Source organism: Phalacrocorax carbo, chromosome 2 (genome assembly GCF_963921805.1).
Source record: "Phalacrocorax carbo chromosome 2, bPhaCar2.1, whole genome shotgun sequence".
NCBI classification, from domain to species: Eukaryota; Metazoa; Chordata; class Aves; order Suliformes; family Phalacrocoracidae; genus Phalacrocorax; species Phalacrocorax carbo.
Genome location: NC_087514.1, coordinates 24216308 through 24237343, shown reverse-complemented (window position 1 = coordinate 24237343; position 21036 = coordinate 24216308). Strand labels below are relative to the sequence as shown.

Sequence of the window (21036 nt, the reverse complement as noted above, 5' to 3'; positions counted from 1 at the left end):
GCAATTAAGGTATAAGTAGAGCAGGCTGAAAGCCATATAAAGTTCTGGTTGTTTTGGGGAGACTTTTTCTTTCAACAATTACTAAATATTTGTATGTAACTTTTTGCCTTTTCTCTTTCTTTTACTATTTTTTTTAAAGGTTTTCTGGGGTCAAGAGCATTTGAACTGTTTAGTTCTTCTCCAGGAACTGCTGTGGCAGTACCTCACTAAAAAGAGCAGTGCAGAGACATTGACATCTGAACATACACACCCCACTCGTTTTTCTATGGGAAGGAGTCAGGCCTCAAAAACAGAGCATACCTCAGATGATTTGAGAACAGGCCTGTTCCAGTATATACAAGATGCAGGTAAGAAGAATATTATTGCTCTCTTCTTTTTTTTTTTTTTTTTAATTCTAAAGTAAATACAGTAGTAACCTATTAAAGATTACTTGCCTCTTTACAATGAATACTTTACTTTTTTGGAAAAGCAATTGAGAAGACATCTGCTGGAATGAAAAAAAAAAAAAGTACTTTTTTGATTTCTTTCCATTAAGCTGTAATCTTTTAAAAGTCAGGGAAATTGCTTTTTTATTTTCTCTCCTTTTGATCCTGAGGGGTTTATTTTTAACTACTTTGGTCTCATAAACCAGCATGTTTCTTTCTAGAAATTATATAACAGATTATAGCTTGCTTTCATTTGACAGAAGCAGAAAAACTGCCCAGTGCCTATGAAGTTGTGTTTTACAATGAAACTGAGGATAGTCCAGGAATGATGTTGTGGAGATATCCAGAACCGAGAGTGCTCACTCTTGTAAGAATCAACCCTGTTCCTTTTAATACCACTGAAGACCCAGATATTAGCACTGCTGACCTTGGAGATGTTCTTCAGGTGGGTAATGAGCGTTTCCTACTTCATTAACAAAAGAAAACATTATTGCTGTGAAGTGAATGTTTTCAAACTTAGATTTATTAAAAATGAGCCCAAAACAAATGTCAGGAGCTCTATAAAATCAATAGGAGGTGAATTCCACAGCTTGAGCACATCATTAGTTTTAAAACTACTTGAGCAAACCTTTTAAACACTTACCTGTAAAGTTTTTCCATGACATAATAAGCTATAGCCAAACTTACCAGTTCTGATCTGCCAGCATGCAGAGTTTTTACTCTGTCTTCCTATGATTTCATCCATCAGCCATCTTAAAGACTTCATTTGATTTGAAACTGAAACACGTGAGGAAGGACCTGGTCTGAAATTGTGAAGATTCAGTAGAATCATTGAACTAAAATCTCCACTCCAGCCATCCTCTCCAGTGTCTGTGATGGCAGATGGCTGTGCTGCTTCTAGCAAGAGCCACAGGGTAGAGAGAAAGGATCTATTTTCTCTTGTTTTGATTTGAGAGGGTTTAAGTGGGAAGTCCAGTTTGACTTTGTAAGATCATGGAACTCCCCTTCAAAGGAGGGTAGAGTGCTGCAGCTGTGCGGCTCTGAGCCCCAGAAATAGACCATACCTCACAAATACACTGATCCTTAACTCTGAGAATTTTTGCTTTCTAAAATACACAATCAGGTAGTTACATTCTCTCCTGTCTAATGTAATTAATCTTTATAAATTCACTTACTCCTTGCATATCTCTCTTGATTTTTGCTCAATCTTAGTTTTGTTAATATCGGGGGGGGGGTTATTACAAATTTGATCTGTCTTTTTTTTTTAATTTGAATCTGCTTGTTAATCAGAATAGTGTTGTGAGTCAAGGGAAATCAATATCTCCCAATTCTTCCTATCTGTTCAGAAATGTTGAATTATATTTTGTTATTGTTATAACTTTAAAAATTGCATTTAAAATTGAATTACGCACCAAGATGCTTTGAATTATGGATAAGTAGGACAATCTTCCTCAGATAAACGGATTAGTGTTATTACCGTGCACGTACTGTTAGTGAGATCATGTAAGTGTCCTGCCAATTTCTTTGCCCTCTAGACAGCCAAATGTCAGCTCCTATCAGTTATATGAAAATTAAAATTAAATGGAAAAAAATCAGCTCCACTTGGCATGAGGTTTGAATCAAAGATCAAAATTGTGTTATTGTATGCTGCCTTGATGACCCTATTAGGTTGCTATGAAAGCCCGCAATTTGCCTTCTTTCAGGATGGTATTTTCAGAGCAGAGCACATCGAGGGTTTGGTATAATTACATTAAGCTCCCATTATAGATAACAGATATCTTGAACATAATATATGTGCTTGTGTAATAACAAGACCCTGGACAGGGGGAATATCAGTTCTTCTTCAAGTGGGCATACGCGGCTGGACTTCTAGTAGCGCACATGTTCTACTGCTTTCTGCTTCCATGCTACGGTCTAGAGAAAAGAAGGTAGTTGCAATCCTCTTCCATTTCCCCTGTGATTGCATCAGACAGCATGATAGAAACTGGGAAACACTCAGCTACCAGCATTCAGAATCTTTCACCTTCTACTGGTCTTCATGTAATCCTTCAGATTTGCATTTAATCTTATACATTGACCGCAGAGAACTGTTTCCATCAGTCTCGTTTTAAGTTTGTGGTCAAGCATCCCTGTATAGCTTCCCTCCGTGATGCTTGATGCTTTTTACTGTGGCACACTCACTTCTTAAGGTCTGTCAATTTTATGATTAATTAATTCTTAGTAGTCTTATATTTCTACCTTGGGCTTCCAATTACAAGGGAGGAGATGAAAGATATAGACAAATTACAGGACATCTATTCAAAAACTGTGCTCCTGGGCACATGGCGTGCAGAAATGCCTACAAGAGGATCCACATTTTGGTAGTGGGCCATTAATTATGGCAGTAACTGTTGCCTCGCTCTTGGTGGTGATTTATCCCATTTTCCAGAAACAGCCACGCACCTACACAGAGCAACTCTGCACAATGTGGATGAACAGCCATTTTAAACATGGACAATATGCATTTTTTAATTAGTCTAACATAGATATGTGGGTGGAATAAGTAATAGAGAGTCAATTTTCAAATTCTTTAGGTAAACGACATTTACCAAATAGTCATCTAAAACTTTAGGTTCTGATTTAAATTAATCAGGAAGCCTTTCATCAGCTCCGCTCTTTTCCCCATATGGATATATGTCTGTTTCTTAATATACTATGTATTTAGTGCATATGGAAAATTCACAAAATACAAAGAGGAAAAAGACAAAACATCACTTTGACTTTATTCTTTTCTTGACATGAAACATTAGAGGGACATCTGCAAGCCAAAGACTTCAGCTTTTTTGAAAAAAAGATCTAAATTTAAAGACAATAATGGTATCAAAGTATATTAAAAATATATTCTAAAAACTTTCTCAGGATTGTGTATATGTTCAAATGCTAGGAGGACCCATAATGTCACCAGCTGTGTTACCAGTCTCTCTTAATCCTTTACTTCACATAAATCCAGGAAAAGGTACACTTCTGTAGTTTGTCTTGAATTCAAGTTTGCCAGTTGCATGTTCTTCCTTTCCGAGTAAGTTGCTGTGACATTTCATCTAGCTTTCTATCTTTGTTAAACTTATACCATTTTAATCATGGGTAGGTTTTAGAAGTCTCTTTGGTTTTATAGCTATTCTCCAAATTCCTGGAACTTGCAAAAGCTTCACCATAAACAGGATTTTTCTAGATATTGAAGTTGTGTGTCAATTGCTGTGGCCAAAGATAAGTGAACAGCTTCAGATTATAAGAGTTGATATGAACTATAATGTTTCTGTAATACCTTACCTTACTGCTCCCAAGCTCTTGTCCCAAGAGCTTATTTGCTTGTGCTTTTGCTTGTGTTGTTGCAAAGGTAAGCAGTTTCACTGGTCAAGTTTCTAATATTTTACTTTCTTACAATCCCAACATTATTGCTTTTATTTGTGGGGGGAAAAGGAAGAACTGATGTTTCTGCAGTGGAGCTGTTGCGTGTTCTTTAGTGATTTGAAATGGAAGTTTGATCTATTTGTTTGAAGAAAAAGAGAGAAAATTCTAGATGCACTTGTAAGAAACTGCATCAGGATTGTATTTCTTTTGGGAGATTGAGAGTATCTGAACTTGTTCTTCCTGTTTACTGGACATTGCGGCCCCTTTCTATTTAATTTTTAATCTCCCATTGTCCCATTTTCACATGCTACAAATGTTCTTTGGCTCTATGTGATTTACCGTGCCTTCAGATAACTAGTATTTGATGAAACACTTTTAGACTTCCCTGGTGCCCCTTCTTAATTTTTTAAGGCGTTCCTGTTTAGTGAGGCAAGGTGTTTCTTACCCTCAAGTACCAAAGCCACTGTCTGGCATCACTTCTAGCCCTTTTTGACCTGGATACCTTTTTTATTTTACACCCCTTGTGTCTACATCACTGCCAAGATCTTTTCTGAATATGCCTTCTCAAGATCATTTTAAAGTTTATATAGTAGGATTTTCAAGTTCTTACTAATGAAGAAAGTACATACACAGGAATTATTTTTGGAACACAAAATCAGTGAAGTGAAGCAAAAATCAATTTGCCACTGTGCTTACAAGTGTTTTGGGTGCAACCTTGTATAGCTAACTGAAAAAAAAAGTTAATACTGGGTTCTGTACCAAGAAAGAGATGCGGTATGGATGTAGAATATTCCCCAGTCTTTTATACTGAACATCTTCCTAGTTCCTTGGTCAAAACTATGAACTCTTGGCTGACCAATCAGCATCTGTTTCATTTCGACTAACGGTTGTCTGTTTCCAAAGTTGTGAGATTTTTTCGATCAGTGTTTAGAAAGCTCTAGATACAGCTAAATAGCTTGGTAAAGGTCAATGTTGGATGAAGGAATATACACACAAGAGCAGTATTTTCATTTTCTCATAAGAAGAAAAGGTAAATGGGCTGTCTTGTCCAACTAACATGATAAATATTGCTCTAAGCCACCACTAATGTACCCCTTGTATAAAGCGGATCTACAGATAAGACCTTGGTACAGATAAGGCAGCAACTCAAATGTTGGTAAAGGCATACCCTTTTGATCTTGACTACTGCTAAGACTATTTTTAAAATACATGGAGAATAAAAAGCATATTCCACTGATAACGCCACTTAAGCAACGCATATTTCATAAGAGTGAAGTTAATCCCAGTGTTGAGTCCATCTAATATCATGAAATCCAGGGTAATCCATTACTGCCCAAATCAGCAAGGGCAAAGGGTAGAACGGTGTTGATGTGAGAATCATATTCACACCTCAGGAGCAAAGTCCAAACTTGGACAAATGTCACAAAATTAATTCAAAAGATAGTAAGATGAAGTAGGGTCCTGGTTCTGGCTGAGATAGAGTTAATTTTCTATGTAGTAGCTGGTATAGTGCTATATGTTGGATTTAGTATGAGAATAATGTTGATAACACCCTGATGTTTTAGTTGTTGCTAAGTAGTGTTTATACTAATCAAGGACTTTTCAGCTTCATGCTCTGCCAGGTGCACAAGAAGCTGGGAGAGCCAGGACAGCTGACCCAGAATGGTCAAAGAGTATTCTGTACCATATGACGACATGCTCAATATATAAACTGGGGAAGCCAGGGGCAGCGATCGCTGCTCGGGGGCAGGCTGGGCATTGGTCAGCAGGTGGTGAGCAATTGCCCTGTGCATCACTGTTTTGCATATTCTTTTATCATCATTGTTATTGTTGCTGCTGTTATTATTATTTTCTCTTCCTTTGCTGTCCTATTAAACTGTCCTTATTTCAACCCACAGTTTTTACAGTTGTGTTTTTTTTCCCAATTCTCTCTCCCATCCCACCAGGGTGGGAGGAGTCTGAGGGTGAGCCAGCAGCTGTATTGTACTTAGTTGCCATCTGGGGTTAAACCATGACAAGTAGCATATTGATATTGGTACCTCAAAAAGGGCACTCTCTGATACAACACATGAAACTTCTAAATCATTCAAGTAGATTGCTGACAAGAGAAAGCCTTGTGGTTGAAGATAAGTGGCTGAGTAACTTTAAAAGCCTATTTTATTATGTACTTAAAGAAACTATGTACACAAAACCAGAGAGACAAAGCCTACTGTTCTTGCTCCAAGACAGTTACTGTTACATTTAGGACACTCTTTTGTGCAGATAATTTTTATAGTAAAAATTTTGCAGATATTTATAGATTTGTCTCAGCAAATATTCACATGTGAAGTCTTAAGGTATGCTTCAGTTTCCCAGGTTAACAGTAAACTATGTTCTATGAGGCAACCAACTTGTCATCATAGGGCAACAGGTCCTTTATTTGTTTTATGACATTCTTGTTTCATAGCAGTTAAAGTTTGAATCTGTTGGTGGTGATGATTCTCATTCTTGTGAAACTGCCCATAATAGGTTTTCCACTGAGGACTTTGAAGCATGATAATAGCCTTCAAGCAGAATATGTTTTATAAGGTATATAGAAATGTCTCCTGCAGGGATATCAGAGTTGTAGAAGATACATGAGCAACTCAGGAACAGAAGTGTGCTAGACATTCCAAACTGCAGAGGAAAGGTTTCATAGTCTTTCTCCTCATCTCCCAAATGATGAGAACATTGGCTTGAGCTGGTTACAAGGACAGCTGAAAGAGAATTCATGGCTATTTCCTCCATCCTGATTGTTCCAATTGCTTTGGAAATACGGCATTAGGAAGAAAGGAGTAAGAGCAATTTATTATTCCAAACAATAGTTTATGGTTATGCAAATAATGCCACTGTCCCAGAACATAAAGAATAATTAAAGAAGAATATATTCCACACCATAACAAGGGAGCGTATTTCAGAGCTCTCATGTAATGCTAAATTCAGCCATGCTTATACAGTTCGTTGGATCTGACAGGTTGCAGTAGTTGAGAAAGGATAAGAGTTCCTCATTTCTGTGGTATTTTTACAGTTTGAAGCAGGGAGTTGCAGGAGTAAAATTCTGTTAGTGATTCAGTCGTGACTTTCAAATTGTAGAGATTCAATAGGAGTTGGCTACATTTAGGCATTTAAACTCAAAGGAAGTTCTGCTGGATATCTGTGCTGAGGGGCTTAAAACTGTGCTTGCACTATGCTTCTAGTTTCCCAAAGTCTTCCTGTGTCTTCCTGGAGTCTTGAGAATCTCAGGTTTACATTTGCCTTTGCCTCTGATTAGCCTGTGTTGTTTTACTCTTCTGATGTCATCTGGGCTGCATTTTTATATCATTTATCTTTACCAAGAACAAGGTTGACAGGTTTGGGTTGGTAGGGGAGAGAGCAAAGACTGGGAGGGGCTCACCAAGATAGGAGAGCAATCTGTATGTCATCAAGGAAGTATTCTGCTTTTCTGTGCAAGCAGGTGAACAGGGCGTACAAATGATTTCTTGTACAGCTGGAGGCCAGTTTTAGCTAGTGAACTTGTTACAGAGATGCTTAGTGTTTGTCATTCCATTGTACAGTCATCTTTCCAATAAGGGACATTGCTGGCACTGACCATATATCAAACAAAAAGCTATGTATTGTCACAAGAGCGTTTACGCAAGTGGCCATGGATTTAAAAGGTGGAGAAAACCAGATTTTTCTAATCAAAGTGATCATATAATGTGTAGTGCTCTGAATTCTGAGCTCTCTGATTTATTTAAGCTGCATCACCAACACAGACTTAAAATTCTTTCTGCTGGATTGTCATCCAGTGAGAGATACAAGCTGTTAAAGCTTACAAAACAAAAGGAAGATAACCTATAACATTTGTTCATTTCTCCGTATGACGCTAAAATGAAATATCTACTGAGCTATAACCCTGACAGGTTTTTGTATTTGAGGACGTTTCCCTTGTGTACCTGCCAGGATTCCTATTGCATGCAAGTGTAGTCAGCATTATAACAGCTGATGAAAAGATCAATGTGTGCTGTCTCCTTTTTTGGCCCTTCTCCTCTATATAGTGGTGATTAAATTAACCAGATCTGAAGGTCTACTGGAGAAAATTAGGGCAGTGAGTATAGTTCTGAGGTTGCAAGGGCTTAACAGATATTTAATAATTACAGACTAGATAAATAAAACCACTCCGGTAAAATTCACTCAGAGCATTTGCTGGGATGGTGAAACCTCTTTTAGGAGAATGTAAAATATTTCCAACTTCAAAAGGTGAGGATTCAAAAAATTGTTGTTGCATTGCCGTATATGCTTATGCTATTTAAATAAAGCATTTGCAAACTCTGCAGACTGGAATCTGATTTTTTCAACACTGTCAGCCAATGAACAGTCATTTTCTAACACCTTGTGGTTGTTTAAACAGTGGCTTAAGGAAGCAAGAGCTTAAGAATGACTGACATTAGACCTACTGTAAGTCATTATTCCAGGAAAGATTTGACATGACAGTCAACAGGAAAAGAATTACGATCATTGTCAAAGACATTAGTTTTCCTTTTTAACAGAGAATACCTCATTTTTGGCTGGCTCTGCTTCTTTTTTACTTTTCATTCCCTGATGGGGCTACAGTGTTCAGCTGGGCATTTGAGACTTTGGGAAGTGAGGTTTTTGGGAAGCCACAAATTTTATTCATGTTTGATTTATTACTTACATTCCCAAAGCAACAACTATTTTGGAAATCCAGATGATTTGTGTGTGGCAGGTTAGTGATTTAAGTTCATAGTGTTAATAGATAATAAGCTGTAAAGTTCAACTGTGCTTATCGATAAATGTGTCGGGTTTGCAAATTTTTGAACCTACTGCCATGTAGATCAGTACTGCCTTCAGATAATCAGGCTTTTTAGATGGACGGTGAAATAATTTGTCTAGCTGTTGTGAATTGCTCAGAAGGCAGATTTGGTGCTTTGGCTGGAATTCTGCCTTTTAAAACTTACATTTCTTGTTAATTCTACCTTTTGATGTTACTCGTAATGACTGTACTAGTCATAATACTATTACACATAGACCGTATACGGTGTTTTTATGATCTCTCCACTGTGTGAAGAGTTGCAACAATTTGAAACACAACAATACAGTATAATTATAGAGTAATCTGATCGTAAACTAGAACTGTAACGAATGCATTTTATTCTAATGTAGGTAACTGCTTTCCCATCAGTAGAAGCAGTGTTTACATCCATGCATGTGTACAAAAATGGATGCAGGTCTTCATGTGAGCAACTGGTCTGTTTAAGAAGGCTGAAGGCTTGCTTGTAGCCTGAGCCACTTACACTTCACATGATTTGGATGTGAGCAAGTTTGTGGTGCTGGGCAGAGTTTGGAACATATTTTCCAAAGTTAAGGCTCTGACTGTTAATGATAAACATTGTCTTCATTTTCTTGCAAGGAAGGAAGCCGGGGTAAAGGAGTTGCAGTGTTACAGGGTGAGTCTTAAGCAGATGTTGAAACAGAGCCTGTTCTCTTTAGAAATTCCATCTTTAAACATTATTTGTGAACTTCCTTGCCTGAGAGTAAGATTATCTCAGACTTTACTATTTTGTTACCATATTTTGTGTGGATAATCCTAATTATTTTGCTGTGTGATCTTAGTGTTCACTGCATTGAGATGAGACAGTATCGTTTGGCCAACAGTTTCTGTGCAGTCTGCAGGGAGTTAAGCGTAACTTGTTGGGAATGTTAATGGAAGTTGTGCATAATTTGCCTGTGCATCACACTGAAATTTACCCTTTGGGGTTACTGAGCCAGTGAAAATTCTACCGGGTGCCAGAGGACTGACGAAACCATCAGATTATCTTAATGACAGATTTATACTCTCCTCGTGTTCTGTACTTTTCAGATTTTGTAACTCTGATTTATGAAATTTTGCAAACCAAAGAAACCAAAGTCCTTCCTGCTGTACGCTGATCTTGTGGCACTTCTTGCTGGAGTCAGGCTTTACTGTGGTGAGAATATGTGGTCAAAATAGCCCATATACCGAAAATTACGCTGTACTTTATGTATTAATAGACTGCTACCCTCAGTCCCAGAGGTGACTACATTTCAACAGCGCAGTGCTTATATTATTAATAAATACTGAAGCTTATAAAATGAAAAGCCTTAAATAAAATGTGGAAGATTGTTCCTGTATCAGGAAAAGAGAATAAGGAGTATTGCAAGAAGTAGGTCAGTCCCTAACATCAGCTCTCCTATCAGTATACTTTTGTTTCTCAATACTTGCAACAATAAATTAAGACCCTAATAAATTAATAAAATACTGTTGCTTGTGCTGTTAGAAAAGCAAGTGATCTTCACATAAACTTGGTCTCTAGAATAACAGTTAGTAGAATAAAATAGGTTTGACACTTAATAGTACATCCATTTTCCTGTTTAAAAAGTCCTGCAGAAATCTTCTCAGTTATAGCATAGTGCTGTTCTGTGCTTTCTTAACAAAAGCTGTTAGTGTGTTTAGAGTAATTTCTCCATAATGAAAAAAGCCAGTATCTGTGACAGATTACATTACTGTACACACCTGCATTTGCTCTGAACCTGCTAGCCTGATAAATTGATAAGATAAGTTGGTCACATGTTGTTTTAAAAAGGCCAAGAACATAGTTCCTAATAAAAGAATGCTACATATTTCTTCTAAAAGGTTAAAAAGCATTTCTCAGGGCTCTTAAATTACCATATTCTGATACCAAGGGAAAATAAAACCTGGGCTTAGAGTCTTGTTTGTACTTAGAGGGCTTTCCGGACAGGAAGGCAGTCTTGATGCAATTCAGTAAGCCACAATACCAGTGGGGCATTACAGGTGAAAAATTTGCAGCTGTACCCCTCACCACAATGTATTACAACTGTACAGTGGAATATTTCCTGTACAGAAATAGGGCTTGGTTAACTTTGTTTCCCAAGAGTAGATCACATTAAAATGTTATAAAATCATGATTTCCTGCATTTGAATACTTGTGGTTTCTCAACTGGTTCCAATATTACAAAGGGTTTTTTATAGCTTCTATTAGTTGAAGATGTATAGAAGCTTTTTTTCCAAAGTCAGCTAAAAGGCAGTTATGTATTTTTAAAGAACAATTTCTCTCAGAAGACAGGAGTTTTCTTTCACATCTCTCTATTATAACTCTATTTAATATTTATTTTATAAACTGCAGTACAGCTGTAAATTTAAATAAACTGAAATAAATACACTAATAGGACCATAAATAAATTTGTTAAATGGAGTTGAAAGAGCTGAGGTATACATTATTACTCAGAAAGCAAAATAGTAGTTACTTTTGTTATTCAGCCAAATACCTCAGTATGGATGGGGGAAAAAATAAATTAAGCAGATATTGCATATTCAATTTTAAAGTGATTATTTACAATTTAAATGTTCTAGCTTTAAGGCCAAAATTTGTTAAACCAAGTGCCAAGAGAAGTAAAACAAATTCTGTGGTGAAAATTGAGAGGGCATCATAGTGGAATAATTTTTACTATCCAAAATGTACGGGTACGTAACACATCAAAATGGTGTCAAAAAGTACAGAAAACAATAATAAAAATACAAAGAAGATTGGGGGGGGGGGGGCGGACGGACGGGACAGCAAATGCTTTGTACAGCTAGAATGTTTTTAATCCCAGTACTGCTGCTAGTCCTGATACTACTAATAGTAGGTTAAGTTTTTACCTCACTGTAAACCACCGCATCTTTTTTTCTTATTTGGATCTTCATAAAAAGGGAACACTGGTGGTCTGTAGCTGTGCCAGGGGAGGCTGTTTTCCACACTGATATGATACAATCTTAGCCTTGAGGAAGGCTAAAAAAATGTTATCCAGCGGGCAGTTCAGTTTGTAGCACAATTTCACAGTGTCAATCATATAAGATAAACAGGAATGCGGATGTTGAAGTATCCTACAGTTGTCCAAGATGTCGTTCCACTGGTCAGATTGGATTGTGTATGTTGTGTGAACAGGCGCATTATGGAGATTTTATTCTATTTAATATTAATTTTGTTTTGAGCATATTTTCTATATAATATATTTTTCTGCAGGGCTTTGTGCTATTTTTATATAAATAATACTTCAAAATCAAATTTAAAAGTAATGTTCTTGGTAGTTATTGCCAAGAATTTTTCCCTAATAAAAATCTGGATCAAGCTTTTTATTTCCTACTACTGCAACTTCTGTTCACCTAATGGGAGAATTGTATTTTTAAGGCAGTTGGCCCTTAAACAGTAAAATATCCTAATAACAAAATAGCTTTATTACAGAGCAATCAGTTTATTCAGGCTCAGGAAGCTGGAGTTAAAATCTCAGCATGGGTTGGCGTCTGACACAAAGTGCTAGTTTGTATTGTATTCTGCCTCTCCTTCACTTAGGTGGCCCGGCTCAGAGAAGATAAAACACACACATGCTTCCTGTCTTCTGTGTGCGTTTTCTTGTACAGTAGTTGTTTCTGGAACAAGGATAACTTCAGTTCCAAGAGGAAGCGCCCACCATCTGAGGGGCTGAGATTCAAGAAATGAACATTTAGACTGTAGAAGCTTATTTTCTAGCAAAAACATGAATCAAAAGGAAGTATTGCTGAAAGCAACATTAAGCACATTCTTCTGTAACCCAGCTGTTAATATCTTTCATTGTTTCTCAGCTGGACAAGATGTATTTTGCAACCTAAGAGATTTGCGTGTGTATAGTGAATGCTCCCATCTTTTATATTGAGTTTAAAAATAATGTGCTCCAGTATTTAAGTAATAATATAATAACACTTTTTTTGTACCCTTCATGTTCAGTACCTCAAACCAGTAGGCAGGTGGCTGTAGCTTTTTCCTAGAGACAAAAAAAGTCTGTGAAAAAGATGGAATTAGCTAAGAAATTGAGTTATTTCAATTATTTCTATCCAAAATGGCAATGGTGTCTGTGTCTGAGACCTGTTAGCATTCTGACAATATGTATAGTGAATAATAGGCATGATTTTTAATGGTAATGTGCCAGCTTGTGGAAGTGCACTAGTGTTGGCCCTCTGCTTAGCTAGAGAGCTCAGCTGTAGAAACCTACCTAGGATAAGTGGTGCGCAGCCAAGGCTAGAACATGGATCAACAGTCATTTCTCTCCCATTGTGTCTTACTATTACACATAATTTTAAGTGGGAGTAACGAGTATCCACGTGGTCAATAGGATGTACAACACATGGATGAAAGAATCAATGTGTAGTATCGCGTTAACAGATTCTGTAGTATTTCTTGACCACTAGTGTCAAAATAGGAATTAAATTATTCTGGTACAGATAATGTGTGACACGATATATAATGAATAAGAAAAACCATGATCTATCGAATTGTAGTGCATTAGTGGGAGTACTTCATGTTGGTTTATTAATACTGTCTTGCTGATAGGTTAATAAGCGTGCAGGAAATTACTTGAAGGATACAGATTTTTAAGGGGTTTTTCAAGTTTCTTTTTGTTTGGGGATTTTCTTTTTTGGGGAAATGTATATGATAGAGGTTTCAGCTCTGCTGAAATTGAGACAGACTGTTTTAGAGTTGATGTATGTTCACAGAGGCGGTTCTCATCTACATTAGTGTAATATATATGAAGATTTTTTTCTTAAATTAGAGCAAAACAAGAGATTCACAGAGAACAGGAATGCACACTTTAGTAATTGAAAATATTTCAGCTCCCAGGCAACTATTTCAGCTGAGTTGTTTCTTTGTGTCCTGTACTCGCAGGGGGCAGGGCTGGAACTGTCGCTTGGAGGCAACTGCTTTCCTTCCTATCAGAATTTCTTAATACACCATTTTCATTCTTCATCAGAGCAGTGCCATACTGCCAAGCAATTTTCAGATCTCACATGTCTATGGTCCACAGCGTAAAGAGAAGTAGGAACCTTCAGATTCTCTGATTTGTTTTAAATGTATTTATCTTATTAACAGGTTTTTTTATAAATACTTAGAGTTTAGGCTGTTCTCATGTAGCTTTTCAGTACTGCTTATGATCTTTATGGCTAATGCTGCTGAAAGAAAACCATTTGACTGCTGGTTTGCTCTCTATTGCCATACTAATCCTTCTAAATAAGTGTTTGTGCCATAGTATGTGGTTTTCTTGCAAAAGGGAACTTGGAGATTCTCGGTTAAATATGAGCCCACGGTTAAATAATAGTTTTCTGCACACATAAGTGATAGGGGCTCTACAATAATGGTTCTCTTTGCATTTTACAGGTGAATAAAATCATTGCAATTAAAACTTTCTTTGAGAGCTAGGAAAGAAGACAAAAAGCTATGGAGAAGTGTCTGTTGAAGAAGCATGCTTGTTGTTTAGCCAAGAAGTTTGTGGTTAGATATGCTTCGTTAGTGTTTGGTTTTATAGAGGCAGCACTAGCGGTCACATTTTCTAAGAGGTAACAATTATCTGAATTATAGCTTTGGTTTTATTCAAATATTTTAAGGTAAAAGTACCATATTTAATTCTACATATGGGGAATTTTTTGTTGCAGCTAATTCACTTATTCCCACTGCCTATGACTCAATTCTGGCATTACAACCCATTTCCAGGCTTTCACAACTATTATTTTTGGCAGCTAATATTGCCCAGAGCTACCATCTTTCCTTAAACTTATCCAGATCAGGCATTAGTAATAAACCCCCTAGAACAAATAAAGCTAGATACGTAGGAATCAAAGATTCTAAGTCAACTAAGTCTTTTGCGAGCTTCAAACTAGAAAGTTTACAGTTTGGACAGTCCCAAAGCATGAGCTGTATTTTGTATAGGCAATCACATAAAGCGTGACTGACTTTTTACTTCTAATGTGCAGATGATGTCTTGAAACATACTGTCTCTTGCTCTGGTAGATTTCTTGACATATTACAGGAAAAAATAAATGAGCAAAAGTAAAGAGGACTGATCTTTTCAACATGCTTACCAGCCTGCTTTAATATTAGGTGATATGTTCTTTCTGGCTACTTATACTCCTAAGTCCAGTGGTCATTCCTGTGCCTTTCCAAATTCTTCATAATCCACTTAAGAGGTTACCATGAAGTTCCTAAAAGGAAAATACACGGTTATATCAGAGCCTGAAGAGGAGTTATTACTTCTTTATGGCATAATAATTGTTTTGAACGTTTTACTTGGTCATCTTTTCCTCAAGATAAGTTTCAATATTTCCTCCACCTGCTTTTTTTTTTTTAAACAATATATGAAATCTGTTTGGGTTTTTTTCCAAGTTTTGATCTGCCTTTGTTTTCAATTTCTCTATATTACTTTCCTCTAGCCCTACTGATAGTTTTACGTTTTTCGTATCGTAGTGCCACTTACAAAATTCCTTTATTATGCTCTTTAAATTGTTCTTCCAGCTCATTAATCTTAGTGGGAGTAGAATTCATCACCTTGCTTAGCCTCTTTTAAAATGCCCACTACTTGCCATTCTGATCCACTTTTGTGAGATTATCATTAGGGAGACTTGCATATTAAGGAAAAATTTTGTTGTGAGATGTAATCTAAAACAGATAAATGTCCTAAATGATAGGATAGCTTTTGTTGCACATGTGTTACTCAACAGCATTGACAAGAAAAGATAACTGAGGTGTGTTGATAGGCAGTAGGAAGCCCAAGACCAAACCAAGTATTCAAATATATTGAATTAGACTACTAAAAAATCTCAAGGTATTTTAAGGACTGAGATTTAAAAATATGCAGAAATAAAAACTGCTGTATATAGAAGTACCTGTGCAACTACGAAAGGCTGCAACCTTTTGTCAGAAATTATACCGATCCTTTTGTAATGATATAATTCCAAGACCTTATACTATAGGAAATATATGCCAAGTATTGCAATATTTTAGATAAAATCAAATGTTTTATCACCAGTGGAGACAGTGGACATTTAGAAAAGAAATGTGTGTGTGAATGACTCCACAATGTAGTATGAAAGATAGCAGATGATGGAAGTTGCTGTTCGTGTGTTCACAGTTAACATAGGAGGATTCCTTGGGTGTATCCGTAATTCAAGGGCAGGAACATTACCGTGGTATTGGAATTTTGAGTATTTGTCCACAGGCATTAAAGGTTAAAATAATTTAACTGAGAAGTTTTGAAGAAATCTAAAACCCTATATGACACTAAGGGCAAAGAGAATAAATATAGGGTGACCAAAATATAGCTACAGACACAATAATGTAATATTTCATATTGCTGCTGGTGTGTACAGCACCATTGTAGGGTCAGCAATCAGCAATGTAGAACCGAGAAAGGTGTTTTCTGGGTCGTCAAGCCCAGCCTCCTCTCATCGGGGCAATGCTGGTTACTGCCTCCATCTCACTAACAAATCAAGCTTTTAAAATCAGCAGTTATGAGCACCAGGCTTTCCTTGAACCTCCCTCTCTTTTTCTCCTCAGGTTTCTAGCCTTACACTTTATTCATAGAGCAACTCAATTTTGACCCATAGTTTCTACAGACCTTTCCCTCTATGAAGTCTTTCTCTCCTGAGGTGTCTGCGTAGAACAGTCATGTTCCTTCTGTTTCCTTCACTTGGTCCTCAATTCTGCACGTGCCCCAGTGTGAGTTAATACACTTTTAACATGAATAATTTGAAATGTGTGCCATAATCCACATGAGGCCCCACTGGTGTCTTATACAAGTCAATTAATATTTGTCCCTTGCTTTTGGAAATATCTCACCTGATGGCTTTCAGGATGGCATTTGCTTTTTCGAGGCGTCATCATACTGCACCATAATTTTCCAGCTGATATTTACATATCTTCACTGTTTCCAATCAAATATGCAGCTTATAAACAAATGTATTGCTACCTTTTGTATACGGCATGTGCTTTTTGATGTGGTATCAATCCCTTTTTCTCAGACTCTAGTCTGAAATTAAATCGGCACTACTGATCGATATTGCTATGCTACTCTGTTATATGCATTACTAACATCAGAGTTTTGCTGGCAGTTATCAGATACTTTTTTGTTTCGGGTTTTTTTTTTTTCCTCCAGCTTGACCTAAAAAAAAAATTTAGTGACTGTGGTTGTTTTTTTCAATCTTCAGGAATTGTTGTGACTTGACAGGTGTAGTAAAAATCAGTGTTTCAGGCCCTGTGGTTTCACATGTTAATTCTTCCAGAATTCTTTGGTGATTATTTATGTTCCCTTGCCTTCCTGAGCTTGAACCACTGAGCTCCCTGAATTTTCCTTCTTAACCTCCATTCCTGTTAATTAATCAGCCTGCTGTCACCTCCATGTGTATTATAGTCCTTACTTAGTAACAAGGAAGAATACTTTTAGAGCTTTTTCTAGCTGTGCCTGGATTCACTTGCACCTCTACCACATTCTTACTTTTTTCCTGATTATTTATATATGTATGTCTACACACAGGGATAAAAAAGGTAATAGCACAGACATATGCATTTTTATACTGTTTTCTTTACGTCAACTTGACTTTTAGTACTTCTTGAGTATGCCATAACTGTGGATTTCTGTATCTTAATTCTAAAAAATCTGTATATCTTACTGAAGTTTGCATTTGTTTTAAATTCGCATTCTCATTCACTTTCATGCTATTATATGAAGAAAAAAAAATAAAGGAGGCTTACAACACAGTCCTTTAAAATCTACGCTTTTATTAAAATTTGTATTCTATTTTCTTTAGAAATATCTCTAATAACATTCTCTCCAGTTCAGTGATGCATCCAGGAATGACCCAAGTCGCTTATTTACAGACTTAAAATCAGGAACTTGGTTAAACTGAAGCTACTATATATTTATTGGGTTTAGATTTTCAATGTCACACAGTTTTCGAAGTAGCATATTCCATGAAAGAAAAGATCATGTGATTACAAGTACTTCATGATTTGTCCCGGGATTTTTATTCATGTGTTGGCCTACCACAAGGAACAAGTAAGTAGCTACTTCTGTGCCTAGTAAGAGAAAGTTTGAAGTGTTATACTACAATGAAGTTCTACAAACATTTTAATTTAAGTCAAAACAGCACAGAATCTGAGTAATGGTTACAATTCTGATTTTCTGTATGACAGCTTACTTTTAGTTAGTTAGTTTTGCACTTTTAACCTGTACAGTAAATCCCATTATATTTGGAATCAAGCATAAAATAATTATGCCTTCTCCCGTTTATCACAGATTCCTTGCAGCTTGGAGTACTGGGATGAGCTTCAGAAATCATTTGTTGCATTCCGGGAATTCAGTCTATCAGAAAGCAAAGTCTGTGAACTACAGCTGCCAGACATCAACCTTGTGAATGATCAGAAAGAGCTCATAGCCTCTGATCTGTGGAGGATTGTCCTGAACAGCAGTCAGAATGTGGCTGATGACCAAAGGTAATTTTAAAGGAGAAGGGAAAAACAGAAATCTAATGCTATACTCCGGAGGGAACTTTTTCAAGAGACTTAGGAAATAAGATACTGTTTTTATATGCAGTAAGAGTAGCTGGTCTTAAATGAGCTTCAGAATGCAGTTCGCTTTCATGCAAGGGCATGGAGTGTGCACAAAAAGAGCTCTCTTTTAGATTTATAGGCAGCATGGCAGCATCATATTCATCAATTTTCTGAACACAAGGATTCCTGAAAAGTGAAGACAAACAGGCCATATCCTGAAACCTCTTAGCTGCACAAGGCAGTAAAATTAAGCTAATTTACAAAAGAAGGCTGAAGTGCAATCCATTGTATAATGTCATAGTAAACACTCTTCTTCCATGCACCCCCCTATACTTGACCTTTATTCTGACTTCAGTGTACGTCAGTGACTAAAGTAAGCCAAGTGTCTATTTTGAATATATTAAGCAAAACTTTAGTACTTCAAGAACATTACATTATTCACACAGCTTGCTTACTATGCTAATGGTAAAAAAATTCAGTTGGTGTTTTGAAACAATGGGCATCCATTTTTCATTATGTTTATAGCTGGAAACGATGTACAACGACAGATATTGACTCTATTTGCATTAATTCAGTTTTGGTTAAGATGTAGAGTAGGAAGGAATGAGTACAACTTCTCTCAACAAACAGCAGTGGAATTGCTTCCAAAGACCTTCTTAACATTTTATAGTTAGAGCGGAAAACCCAGAATGGCTCTGCTGGGTCATTGGTATTTGCTGATTGTTGCTGCCTTTGTATGAACACATGCTTGAATGAGTGTGTAGCATTCACATATATGTTACGTGAAGCTACAGAATTCAGAGAAATCAGGAAATATGAACATGGCTAACAAAATCAATGAAGAAAATTAAACATCTGGTTTCCATTAATAGTATCAGGTTGGAAATTATTTCTTGATGTTAATTGTGAAAGAATGCATTTTCATCATTGAGAAGTTAAGTGTTTTAGACAAGGTTAATTCCTCTGAATGTGGGACCTTGGCAAAATTGCCTTCCTGGTCAGCTTAACACCACAGAAATGTGAACTCGGTGGGAACTGAAAATGAAGTAGTGAAATTTAGTAGATTTTTTTTTTCCATCAAGGCATTTGGCACTGTAATCGTGTTTATTGTTTTCTGCTCAAATACGGTTCATCACTATATGCAGTGTTTCATTCAGGGAGTTCTGATAAGCTAATGAGTTGTAATCATTCAGAAAAAGGCTAGAGCTGAAATGAAATACAAATAAACAAAAAAAGCCCAACCAGTTTGGACTGTAATTAACATAAGAAACATTTTACAGCACAACATTAATTCACCTGCCTAGAAGGTCTAAACTCATGAGTTTTCAGCTGGGAGGATGCAGGCCTGCTCCACAATAATAACCATCCTCAGTGGTATCAGCGTGTCAAGTTATAAAGGGAGATATCCTAATGGCCTTGAGGTACAGAAGACTCCAAGGAAGACAATTGCTCTGTCCACAGCAATGATATTAGAAGCACTATGTCCTCCAGATTATGTGTGTTCACATAAAACTAAAGCAGAAACTACAGCTGAAAGAACAGGAGTTAAACTGAAGCATTAGTAGTTCATTGAATACAGATAGTAGGAAGGGGAAGAAGGCAGCAAAAGACATGCACCATGCTACTGAAGCATTTGAAGGTCAATAAACAGAATAGGAAGAGGGAAGTCAAGGGAAGGTGTTATGAACTGCTAGCTCCTTAGGCACGTGCATGGAGACTGCAGAGTCACTAGTCCTGATACTTTTTTTATAATATAAATTATAATAATAGTTTAAAGAGGTGTAGTTTACACCTACTTGACAAAACAGTAGACTGAAAAGTTAAAAGATTCATGTAGGTAAGGGTGAACTCCATCCAAAAGCCAGAAACCTGAGGGTTGCATGAGAAAAACCTCTGATTTCAATCGGAGAAGAGAAAAGATTATATTCATAGAATCATAGAATCGTTAAGGTTGGAAAAGACCTTTAGGATCATCAAGTCCAACCGCTAACCTATCACTGCCAAGTCCACCACTAAACCATATCGTCAAGCACCACGTCTACCCTTCTTTTAAATACCTCCAGGGATGGAGGCTCAACCACCTCCCTGGGCAGCCTGTTCCAATGTTTGACAACCCTTTCGGTGAGGAAGTTTTTCCTAATGTCCAGCCTAAACTTCCCCTGGCGCAGCTTGAGGCCATTTTCTCTCATCCCATCTCTTGTTACTAGGGAGAAGAGTCCGACCCCCGCCTTGCTACAGCCTCCCTTCAGGTAGTTGTAGAGAGCAACTGCCTCAGCTGCAGTTTGAGATAGAAACCCAAACTGATCTCTCTTTGCACTAGCTTCAAACACAGCTGTACTGCAAGCTTTCTTAAGGGTGACTGCAGGAAGGGCTGGTGTCCTTCCAATCCTGACTAGCCTGGGGTGATCCTTCTCAGAGAAACTTAACAGGTCAGAAAAAGAGCAGCTGTTCCTCAGAGATGAGGCTTTGACCTATGGTGTTTAAGGCACACTGTCTCTTTTTTGGAGACAGAGCAAATCATGCCAGCCACATGTCACTGACCTCAAGGTTTTGAAACAGTTCACAAGCAGTGAAATACATATGGTTACAGCTACAGAACAAGTTTAAAGTAATGGTTAAACGCTAAAGGATCACGCTAAAGGGAAGCCTTGTTTAGGAGGTAGTGACAGATACTGTGGACCTGCAGAGAAGGCCAACCTGTCTAGGCCCCTAGTAGCATAAGAAGTCTATGTTGGCAGTAACTTTTCTGAAGCTGTGGCTCTATCTTCATCAAACAAATGTATTGCTGCCAGTATTTTCTTGTGACCAATCACCCTAAAATGTATTCTGGATTCTAC

General features: G+C 37.1%; 1 protein-coding gene across 5 annotated transcripts in view; it reads left to right on the top strand.

Annotated features, from left to right (window-relative positions):
• The window catches only part of VPS13B (vacuolar protein sorting 13 homolog B), a 485884-nt gene that overhangs the window by 403407 nt on the left and 61441 nt on the right, over window positions 1-21036 (top strand). For all 5 annotated transcript variants that reach the window (XM_064442323.1, XM_064442322.1, XM_064442320.1 and 2 more), the window contains exons 38-40: window positions 140-347; window positions 686-870; window positions 17946-18142. In XM_064442323.1, coding sequence (XP_064298393.1) covers window positions 140-347; window positions 686-870; window positions 17946-18142 — 590 coding nt within the window. The remainder of the gene's footprint in view (window positions 1-139; window positions 348-685; window positions 871-17945; window positions 18143-21036) is intronic.